Source organism: Eutrigla gurnardus (assembly GCF_963514095.1).
Source record: "Eutrigla gurnardus genome assembly, chromosome: 21".
Classification (NCBI taxonomy): Eukaryota; Metazoa; Chordata; class Actinopteri; order Perciformes; family Triglidae; genus Eutrigla; species Eutrigla gurnardus.
Window position 1 is genome coordinate 6,834,989 of NC_139932.1, and position 12,154 is coordinate 6,847,142.

General features: G+C 41.4%; 1 protein-coding gene across 3 annotated transcripts in view; it reads right to left on the minus strand.

Moving 5' to 3' along the window:
- tmcc3 (transmembrane and coiled-coil domain family 3) overlaps positions 1 to 12,154 on the minus strand; it is a 38,508-nt gene that overhangs the window by 16,980 nt on the left and 9,374 nt on the right. Inside the window, exon 1 of one of the 3 annotated variants that reach the window (XM_084038787.1) lies at positions 5,337 to 5,588. The exons of the other annotated variants lie outside the window; for them this stretch is intronic. Within the exon in view, the coding sequence (XP_083894913.1) occupies positions 5,337 to 5,339 (3 nt within the window). The 5' untranslated portion in view covers positions 5,340 to 5,588. Of the gene's footprint in view, positions 1 to 5,336; positions 5,589 to 12,154 lie in introns of those variants that run through there. 3 annotated transcript variants of the gene reach the window in all.

Sequence of the window (12,154 nt, forward strand, 5' to 3'; positions counted from 1 at the left end):
CAATTTACAACAAGGATTATCTTTATTGTGTTTCCTGTTACTTTGTTAAATACGACTCGTACAAACCATTAATGCTCTTGCATATTCCCCGGTGAGGAGTATCCTAAAGTGTGCAATTTAATTTCATCAACGGATAATAACACAGATGGATTATTTGGAAGAGAGAATGGCAAATTGTTGAATGATTTCTTTTCCTCCGTCTGTCTGTTTTGTATCTCAGACAAAAACCTAATAGTGCTGCATTATATACTTTTGTGGGGAGAAATGAACTGAAGACGGACCAGATATGACATGAATACCACTTGTCTGCTTACCCCAAAATCTGCTGTTCACTGAGGTCAAGAAGGTTTAGTCGATTATTGAACACCATCACGAGAAAGAATCATATACGCTGAAGGTTTATTGAGTTTTTATGGGCTGAAAAAGAAAAAATATCTCTGGATTGACAATTCCAAGTCTGTCAAGCATTTACGGACGGAGCACTGGCACCCAAAGATGTTACATCTCCAGTTATATAACAACATTTTGGGGCTGGAATCTGCAAATATTTCGCTTTTTGATTTAATAAATGAAATGGCAACAATTTACCAACCATGAGAATTGTCTAATTGATTAATTGCCACTATGACAGCACTTTACTAAGGCTAACCAAATGTCCAGTTTCTGGGTAGAAACATGAGCTGCTGCTGAGACATTATCTCACATGAAAGTGTGAACTCATTCACATAAGTGTCCTGCATTTCTCTCGTATTTCTAACAGTCATTATTGCAGGTTGTAATGATTGTGCAAAATCTGTTCTGTTGAGGCTGAGAGGTTTCAAAATAAACTGTTATAAGGGTTGAACCAAATTTAGGTTGCAAGCTTAATACATCTGCCCACAGAGAGTAATAATAGGCCATGAATCAGCGTTACTTGATATGGCTAGGGGGAAAGGGGAACACAGGATCTCTTTGATGGGCAGAGTATTTGTGTGTTGGTAAATCCAAACCATGTTACTCACACACCCCGCATCACTGCTGGTGTGTGTCGATTCACTGTCGGCTTAGCCCACTCGATCCCTAATCCAAAAGCACTGAGAGAAAGAGATAAACCTGTGTACCTACATGTGAAACATCTCAATACTTCACATTTCACAGATTACACTCCGTCCCCCTCTCACGCTCACATCACTCCCCTCATCCTAATAAATTTAGGGATCATTCATTCTGGGATACGACACGGATTTCACCGGTTGCCCTGGAAACAGATGCCAATGAGTAGAGCTGGGCTCACACCTCACCTTAAATAACGCATGAAGGACAAGTCGAAGACCACCAGTCAGCTCCCATTCAACAACATTCACTCCTCCCATTTTGTCCGCTCTCAACTGCCAAACAAAGGCCTTGGTTCAGCGCATCAACGTGATTTGTGGTGCTGATGGGGGGCTTGTGTGTGGTCGTGTACGACCCATAAAGCAAAGTGTACTGCAAAAATTGCTTTCCTGTATCCTACAGGGGGAAAAAACAAGCTCCAAACTGTCGAGTGTCCCATTCACAACCAAGGATGGATCAAAGAAATCATCAAACCTTACCCAGTGAGGGATAACAAAATGCTTTGTTCATATTAGATAAACACAAATAACAATGATTTTATTCAACCATTGGTAACAGACCACTACACACGGATGTTTCAGGCCTCAGCGAGTGCCAATGTCTAAATAAATGAAAACGGCCAAAAAATAATGAAAAACATCTTGTGACTGCTCACCTAATAAGTGAATTCAATGGACTTCTGCTCCGGAGAGGTCTCAGAAGACTATCCATGAAAGGCGTTGAGTACAGCCTGTTGCTTCCTTTGTTATGTGTTTGTTGTGTCAGCCAGCATGGAGCTGCAACTAACCCTTATTTTCACCAATGACTCATCTCTTGATTATTTTTTTCTATAAATCTTATAACACATGACATTTTATAGGCCAAACAATGCTTTTCCAACGCCGAGGCCTGGTGTGTCTTTTCTCAGCCAAAACAACCCTGACTTAACTGATGGCAGACAAATTATCTTTAAGCTTTAAACTAACCCATTCTTGTTATCCCTTTGCCAAGAAACAAGGAATTAGACCGTGGGCAAAATAACAACCACTTTATTGACATTAATCTAAAGAAAAACAACAAGAATGTCAGAACACACTGCTGCCCAGAGGGGTTATTGTCAGGAGCTCAGAGAAGGAAACACACCCCCATCCTCTTTCCTCTAGATCAAAAACACACTCACACAAACACACCAAAGTCCTGCTTGCAGAACACGAAATCTTCCTCTTTGAAACTGATCCAATTCTGGCAGCAGAAAAGGCTACTGGGTGCATTAATTATACACCACCACACCACACACACACACACGGTTTTGTTTTACGAAAACACATGCGAGACCTTTAAGCAGCATCCATATTGATTTCAATAAATCAAGTCCACTACAGTCCATAGTCGCATAAACAAATCAGTCCCACAATGATACCAGTTGCCTTCCCTCTTCAGGAGAGGAGATGTCGACGTGTCTCCTGCATCTGTCTGACTGAACTGAACTCTGAACTGAAGCGGTGCAGAGGAAATGAGTGGGAGATAGTCTGCATTATCTATGATGGGACAGAGACAACGTTGTGAACCATATTTTTCTTGCTGCTGTACAAATATCTAAGCCTCCAAACAAGAATGGAGATCATGTTAAGGGTAAGATCTAGATCTACTTCTTAACTTCACAGGCCCAAATGTGAGATATTTAATTGCGCAAATTATGTTTGAAAAAGCCGGGGTTGTATCAAATTCAAGGGTTACACATTTGCATACTGACAATATCAAACATTCTTCTTTAAATGCACAGAGCTCTACGGAGTGGTGGATTGTAGGTTGTTTGTACCCACCATGTTTCAAATGTGTTTATCTGCTGAAACCATCAAGGAGGAAAATGAACCAGTCAACCTGTTTTTAACAACACAGGTTTGAAAACGCCCTCATGAGTCAGCCACACGGGATTAATAACATGTTTAACATGGTATTAGGTACGTTAATGACTCACGTTTTCAGTGATAACAATGACACCAGCTTACTTCCACAGACAGAATAATAGTCCTGTTTGGCTAAACTGGGATTTCTTTTTTCTCATTGTTTAACTGATGTTCTCTTAAATTATACATTATTCATACTGGTTATTTATTACCTAATTAATTTGTTTCTGCAGTCGATTCTCTCCTGTGTACATGCAACAAACTGAATGAGCAGAACAACACATGTACACACTCTGTAAAAGCCTTTCTGCGATACAAAAAATATTTTATTGCATCACCTTTGTCTTGTAAATAATTTAAAATAAGATAATCGTAAAATCATGATGTACCCCTGCATAAATAAAGATAAATAAATAAATAAAAGATAGCAACATTGCGTGAGTCTGTTACATAAATCCTGTATTTTAAATCGCGCTCCGTTTTTGACCACAATCAACTTATTGTGAATGTTTTTTTTCATGTTTTATGCAACAAACTGCTATTAGGTCACAATTCCATCTCCAAGATATAAAGAAATCCAACCAGTTAAGAGAAATAAGAAGTGTCTCAATGGAAACTCCGGTCAACAGACTCTACTTTCTCTACTCCCTTACAAACATTCCACATTCCAGCCACTGTCTGGAAAACGTGCTTGAGGAAAATGTCCAATGCTGTATCCTTCCACAACAACTACTGCTCAGGTGCCCTTGGGCAAGGCTCTGCATGCTGCACCATAATAGCTGCTCAGCAGTAAACTACATTTGCACTGGAAAGCTGCTCAGTCCACACTTCCATAAGCATCCCCTGAGTGTTGTCAACAAAAAAAAAAGGTTAACAGCTGAGGACGGGACGGTCTGCCTCCGGTCCCCGAACAGCTCATATAGGTGTCGTGTTGAGAAATGCCTCCCCATGTTATCTTGTGTACCTGGGTGCAGAGACGCCGAGCAGACAGCAGCACAATGTACCACAGAGACGTGGTTGAGTGTAAGTGGGTGTCAGCTGGCAACAAAAAAAATATCCATCTCTCTAATGGATAGTGGCAATCAGAGAGGCTCTTCAACAATTATGTTCAATTTGAGTCAAACTGAAGAGGAAAATTATCATTTAAAAATGCATTTTATGAGTCCATCAAGACTTTGACAAGTGCCCCTCATCTCCATTTAGACTCGCTCCTCTTTTGAGGCTGTATCTTGTAGGCCAGAAGTACAAAGAAGCAGCTCTCCACTGTAGTAAGCCCCCGCAACTGGGTCAGAGGAGAATCCGTTTTTACTCTCAAAACACGTCATGTTATTCAACCTGTGGGAGGAATAACAGTGGCATGTCCACCCGTGCAACACGCTTAGGGTGCATGCTGTGTTCTCCTTCCAACAAGGAGCTGTGGGATACACCAGTACACGTGAACGCACCCCTGGCGTTGTATTTCCATACCCGCGCCGTCCAACTGCATGCAGTCACAGAAAATAATTGGACGTCCGCCTGAAATAAATACACCTGCAGACAAACTTGATAAACTTGCTGCTCCACTTAGCCGTGCCTGTGGGTGCTGTAAACAGGCTGCGTGATGTTTATGGGTGATTTTAAAAAAAAGGTCACCTTTAGCAGTCAGAATGACTTTAAACATCATGACAAGTGCATTGTCTGGGCTGCAGGTGGTCTGTTCATCTCCACCAAACTCCACTGTGAAATCTGTCATTTTAATGTCCTCACATAGGAGTGGCGACACAAACATGCTGTAGTAATAACACATTTTCAAAGTATAACTAATAGAAGAGCTTGCAGGACTCCATACTGCAGTACATATACACACACGATAGTAAATATGTGCAGTAAAGCTCCTACATATCCACGAGTGTGTACATGTGAGCACGTGCACGTTTTCACACTAGCACAGAATAATTATTTAGGATTTTTTGTTTTAAATGACACGTTGGCTTCCTCAAGCAAGACAACACAAACGTGTCGGGACTCGTCGGCGGAGAGTGTTGTGTCAGCTGTTCAACAGTATGGGATGTTTCATGGAAAACACAAGCATTTCCAACTCGGTTCCTTCTCGAACAACATGATTTAGTCGGTTGGCTAGTTTTAAAGACGTACGTGCGTTAGAATAACTTGTCAACTCTTTGTATGTTTGCTAAACTGAATATTCGTCCTGTTAATTAAAAGCCTATTTGTAGCGAAGTGGCTCGACATTACACAACGTAAACGTAAGGAGATGCGTCGATGTGGAGAGGTCGCTGGTTTAAATACGCGAGTCCCTTGAGCAACATTATCGAGGCTAAGCTAACGTCTACTTTGTAACAGTAGAAAACGCATATTTACCATGTTTCTCCCGCCGGGGTGAGAGTATCCCTACTCCTGGTAAACTTTTCTCCGCAGCAGCACAAGCAGCTCCGGACATAATCTCGGGACTCTAACCGGATCTCCCGTTTTGTTGTCCTCGAGTTGAAAGTTGCCCGTTCACGTCGTCGCTGTCAACGCATGCCATCACGGCTCACGGTCGCCGCCACCGCTGTTGGGAAGCCGACCAACCGACGGCGGCAACAGCGTGTGTGGTTCGCCCTGCCAGCCCGCCGCGGTAATCCCTCTAAAACCCGGCGAGCCAGGGGAGCACAATGTGTGATTACGCCCCGCCCACCGCTTTACGCAGAGGGAGGGGCTGCGGAGGATATCGAGCACACTCCTATGCTTACACCCACATAAATGAATGCATAACAAGAGAATGCAGAGCTCCAAAATTAAGTTTTTTTTTACTCCAATAAACAAATTAGTGTAAGTCAAAGTACTCCGTATTGGAAAAAGTAGTTCGATTATAAAATGATTCCTTTAAAAGTAAAATTACAGAATAATTCTAATATATAATAATAACATAAAAAGTACAATATTACCCTTCCTCTGAAGTGTATTAGTAAAGGTATAAAATAGAGAGAGAGAAAGAAGAATTCAAGTAAAGTACAATAACTTCACAAGTCAGGTGGTTGTTTGTCAATGATGATGATCAGCTCCTACTTATATCACACACATCATATATTATATGATCAATAATCATCAACTCCTCTCTTTGCTTTCCCCATCATTTACAGGCAGACTTTTTAAATAGCTCGTGCTTGCAGCGGATTAAAACACACAGTCACCTTGATAATTAAATAGCTATAATAGATGTCACCAGCCATATCTCAAGTGAAGCGATGGATGAATTACCTCACAAAGGTCTAGGGAATGAGCCATGAATGATTGAAGGGAAGAGCAGGTCTACTCTGGCCCTACTGATAAAGAAACCAATTAGTATGGTTAGCAGGCCTGTCATGTGATATAGGCCTGCTGATAGTTTACAGTCCAGGCTAACATTAAGTATTCATCCACACAATATAAGTCGACTCTTCTGTCTTAGAAAACACTGACAGGTTTTTTATCCCTGTCTTCCCCTCCTGTCATTCTTTATCATTTTTCTCCCCTCTCCTGCTCACATCAACCCGAAGTCAACAATCAGAGGATGTTGAGTGAGTCAGTCATCTTCTAATCATTGTGACAAGTGTGTGCAGACAGGTTGGACACGCGTGATTCAGCCTGCAGGGCAGAGAACAGCACCTGGCACCGAGGCTGCCAGCACGCCAGGAGCTCTGTTATTGAATGTTGATTTGATCATTGGTGTGTGTGTGTGTGTGTGTGTGTAGAAAGATCCACAACACATCTTTCTGCTGAGATCAATCCTCATAACCTAATATACTTCCAGTCCATTTCCCCTGGGTATTGATTTATTATTATAAACCATGCGCGCGTGAGAGAGAGGTAGAGCAGGCGGTGTTAAATGTGACATTTAATTAGATCCAGATTGGTGTCTCTTTCTACTTCAGCATTGATTTCATTCAGAGAGGGCAGTGGCTGTAGGCTCACACAAAACAAGCATATGAAAAGCCTGTTACGTAAATGCCATTACGATCAGATCACCGATGGGTATTTCAGCGCTGCACGACACTTAAAAACAGCAACAAACAACCTTTTAAACACTGCTCTCTCTATAGCTGCTCTGGCTAATTGCAAGAAAGTAAAACCAAATCTTGAGCACACACACACACACTCTCTGGCAGGCATGCAGTTACAATTATTCATGTAAATGTTATTATTAACTTATTATCAAACAAACAGAGTGATGCCACATATCTGCGGTGTATAGATCTCAGAATTCATGGTTACCAGATGATATAAAAAGACATGTGTGCGACAAGTATTTGCGTGTACACATAAAATTCACTCCGTTAACCACGAGATGCTATTGTTCCCTTTCCCCAGCAGAGATGTTTGTTTTCTTTACAGACTTCCTGCAGGGCTTCCTGTCTCCATCTCAGCGGTGACATCAATCTGACCTCCGTAACACCAGACACGTCCAGAACACCGGTTCTGGTCGGGAGCCTTTAGGTGGGGGTTCTGGGTTGTTTGGGAGAGGAGGAGGATCGGGCGTTCTGGTGAGGCTCTGGAATGTTTGAGGGAGATGGGAACACGAAGGAGGGATCCTGGAATGTTTAGGTGAGGGAATGGGGACGGCCTCGTGCTTTGGGAATGTTCTGCGGGGAACTGGAACATTCTGCAGGGGTTATGGAATGTTTAAGTTCGGGGTGGTACAGGATGTTCTGATGGGATCTACAATGTTTAGGTCACTAGGGTGAGAACTTTCTGGTGGGAATTGTGTAAGGAGGCCTCAGATAATTCTGTTGGGGATGGGGATGATGATTCTGTGTTTTCACAGTGAGAAAAAGAGTGTTTTCTTCTTATAACCTGACTCGGACCCACAGTCTTTCAGCTCATTTCTTTGGTTTTATGACCCACGACCTCACTGTTTTTGATTCACTCCAATCTCTCTCATCAGCCTTGTTTTCAGCAGCAGCAGGCAGCTGTTTTGTTTTTAGCGACAACACAATCTGATAAAGCAGCAGCGCGCTACCTGCTGAGCACTAATCAACAAACAGGCAGACACAGTGACTGGCTCTGGAACAAGCATTTCACAGCTTAGAGAGCCTCAGACAGTAGGCAGACAATGGTGGAGACAAAACAGAGCTAAAAATGGTAATAGCTGATAAAAGGTGATACAGTCAGCTTTAAAATCAGGATACACTACACAACTATTTATAATAAGAATGATGAATATTATTATTATTAACTCATAATCACTTCACTATCAGTATAACTGACTCCCAGTGTTTGGTTTGTCTGTAGAAACATGGCTCTGTGAAGACGACCTGCTCTCTATGTAGATATAAAATAAGGTCACAAAAACACAAGGATTCAACTTATTTATTCATATTATATCATATGTCCACTAATAGATCCCCCTAAATACACATTGTTCCTTTATAATGTTCTGTTTCTTTGTTGAGACTCCTACTTTACTTTTGTGTGTGTCGGCTCAGGTCTATGTTGAGACTTTAAACAGCAAATGTTTCTGATAATCTGTCCACATAATTTACATATATGGAGAAGGTATGCCAGTGAAACTGACGTCAATCCCCACATCAGTTGCCGTATCTCACTGCCAGTAAAACTGACGTCATCCAATATGTGTGAGAAAAGAAACTGACCGACAGAAAGAGAAAGTGAGACACGAAACCGAGAGTTAATTGACAAACTGCTGTCCTGATCAGGCCGGGTGAGACAGACAGGAAGGGAAACCTTCAGAGCAGACTGTGTGACCAGACGTCTCTCTAGGTAAAAAGAAATGTCTCTTTGCTCCAGACAGATCTAATACAGACTGAACAAGTAAAATCAACTTTTTTTTTTAGAGATGACATCACACCTAGAGCAGCATTAGCTCTGCATCCATTTGTATCCATTACATAGACAGGAATGTATGTTTATAACAAGGAAAGGAGCATATTGGGGGGGAAAAATGATGTGGAGAGAATCACATTAAGATCCTGAACATTTCCCAGTTATGACTCCCGCCTAATGTCTGGCTGTTATCACTGTCGCAGGGACACTAATGTGTTTATCGTTCTGCTACTGTCAGTTGGGAATATGTCGACATCCAGATGAGGCAAAAAGCTGCTGTGTGCATCTGTTGATGAGACTCATCTCTCATGCCTCGCGCCATGCGGGGCGAAGGCTGAATCAATTAAACATCCTTTGGGCTCCGTATTGAAGCAGCGAGGTTATTATGAATGGAAAAACATCCCTTCTTTCATTAGACCCACTCTTCATCTTTGTAAGTGTGTAACTGTCCTCAAATTACACTATCTGGTTTCATCAAAGCTGTCAACCTCCTGCTCACTCTTATATTAAGTCCATATTTCTGTGCCAGCAATTACATTTTCGTTTACAATATGTGTCCTTCCCTGCCTCTCTCTCTCTCTCTCTCAGCTCATGGCTTTTATCTCTCCCACACTCTTCCACTCCTTTCGTTCACTTATTGCTAGCACCTTTATAACTTTACAACACTGCAGCCTCCAATAAAACACAGCACATCATATGGGTGACCCTGACAAAATAAAACATGACGTAATCCCTCTGGATCTCTCGCTCTGCCAAGGAAGATTGATGTGTCAACAAGGCTATTTTCAACTACATACATGTTTTTAAAACATTGGGCTCAGTTGTGGACGAGTAATGATCCTTATTCGCACACAAATATGTTACAACAGAGAGGCGGTAGAGAGCACAAGGGGTTTTGCTGCTGTGGACACCGTTGGGACATTGTTTAATCAGCCTGAGCATCCACATATATCACCAGACAGAATACGCAGAGAGGACTCTGGCCTGCACGCGGTTTCATTAAAACCTACACCTGCAATGTTTTTGGCCACTTAGGGACAGTTAAATCAGGAGTGGCATTATTGATTTTTTTTGGCATAGATGCTTTTATTAGCAGTGGACAGATAGGAAACATAGGAGAGAGAGAGGGGGGTGTGACATGCAGGAAAGGCTGGGATTCGAACCAGGGTCTGCTGCGTATGTACCTTCGTACATGATATGCGCTCTAACCACTCCGCCAACTGCGCGCCATTATCGTCACTTTTTAAGCTGAACTTTGAGATATATTATGTTGTTTTAAGTGAAATGAAATCTAAAATCTTGCCAGTTTACATTGTTACTAACAGCAAGGTGTCGAACATATTACTGTTTTACTTCTTTTATTTCTGACAAACAAGCTCATTAGTTACATAGTAGTAACACCAGGCATTACTGGGTGTAAACATTTTGTAACATCTAAAACCTTCATTAGAAATAGTTTGTTTTAGTTTAGTGATATGAAAAACTGCCATTTCTAAGCATGCTTGTTTGAACCAATGAAGAGCCAGTGTTTCCCAGTACCTCCCCTCTCTCTTTCACACTAACAAACAGAAGAAGCTTCCCTCCTCCTCTGTTGTTCCCTCCTCCTCGCGCTCTTTTCAGCCTCTATAAAGGCGTGCTACGGTTCCCTGCTTTCCAGCCACATCTTTTGTCCCAGCATAGCAGGGGAAATCAATCAATGGGGATCTTGAATGGGCATGCTGGGAATAAGAAAGGGACGGCGGTTTTTAAGGGACTCTGGCGGTAAATTTAAGCTGACTGGAATTGAGGCTGTGCAACAGATAGAAGCAGCACTGTCAAGCTGGTCACATGACCACTGCTTCACAAACACTGAGGCAGTTTTAGTGCATTTGGTAGTTGTGGACAGTAAATGGCCCTGATGATATTACAGGTAGAAATACAGTCAGATGACACAGATGGTCTTTTCAATCGGCAGAATTTTATACTTTGGGGAATATAACAATGTTTCAACCCTTTCTTTCAGTTAAAGGTCTGGTGTGTAGGATCTGGCGGCATCTAGTGGTGAGGTTTCAGACCAACTGAAACTTCTCCTGGGTGCCAAGTGTGTATAAAATCTATGGTGAACAGTCGTACAGCCAGTGTCTGGGCTACAGTAACATTTGCAACACAATGATTCTTATTAACATGTAATTATACACTAAATAAAACTCAATAATATGATATTCCATTTCTGCTGTACCTGTAATAAAATATCAGCCAAACATTTCCTGTGACATGTTTTCTTTTCATTTTTAATAGTTGTTAGTCATTGTGTCTACTCCTGTAACCCCTGGCATGATATAAAAACAAACCCCTCATTGCATCATGTTGAATGGTAATCATTATGTTGTCAGGTTCAATACGCAGCACAGGAGACGGCTGGAGACAGCTTTAAAACACAATTTAAACCTTCAAGATGGGAAATCAAATAGAATTGAGCTGCTAACTGAATACATTAAATGTGAAAAATACAAAGACTTTTTCAAATATGGAAGGCTGGGGGACTCCTGACCTCACGATTTCAAAACCCTGGCCTCAATTGGATCTCCACATTTGGTCTAAAAAAAAACAGCATTTCAAGGGTTGTTCAACACACTGATGTAAATTCATGCTGATGGAAATGATTTTCACACAGTTCTTGTGGTCCTGTCTTTTTTTTAATAGTAGAATAGAATTTGTTTTTACTGGCTTGTTGCTCCTTTCACTCACAAGCAGCTTCTGGCTGTTTTATTTGTCTCTTTATTGCTGATGCATGAGCAGTCTTTCATTTGCTCCGAGACACTAGTGATCATAGCCATCTGAAATCTTTTGTCTTCCTACTGACTGTAGTTCAAGTGCAAAACTGCATACGTGTAACTAATATAGCAATGCTGAAGTTTAGAGTAAGCACAATCTAATACATGCAGGTGCATTTGGCACAAAAGGGCAAAACAATCCTCTAAAAGCGCCCGCACACGGAGGTGATTATGCCAACATCCTTTTACAGGCACAACAAAAGTGACTCAAAAGGTTGAGTCTGCAGTTGATCCTGAACAGGAGATGATCCAGTGTTTTCAGAGCTTGACTCATAACTTCAAGACCACGTGAATATTAACCATTCTTCTTTTAATCTGTCTGTTTAAAGGTCCGCTTTCAAATCCTAACACCTTTATGTCAAGATAATCATTCGCATTCACAACCAATTCAAGTAGTTTAACAAGATAAGAAACAGATTTGGAAATTATTCCAAATTTGGCATCAATAAATACCAAATACTGTAAAAATCCATCTCAAAAGAAGAAGCCCACAAAAAAACCTCACAATCATACAAACGTCAAGCTGCGTCAATTAATTGATTAATTGCTAAATAGATTAGGAGT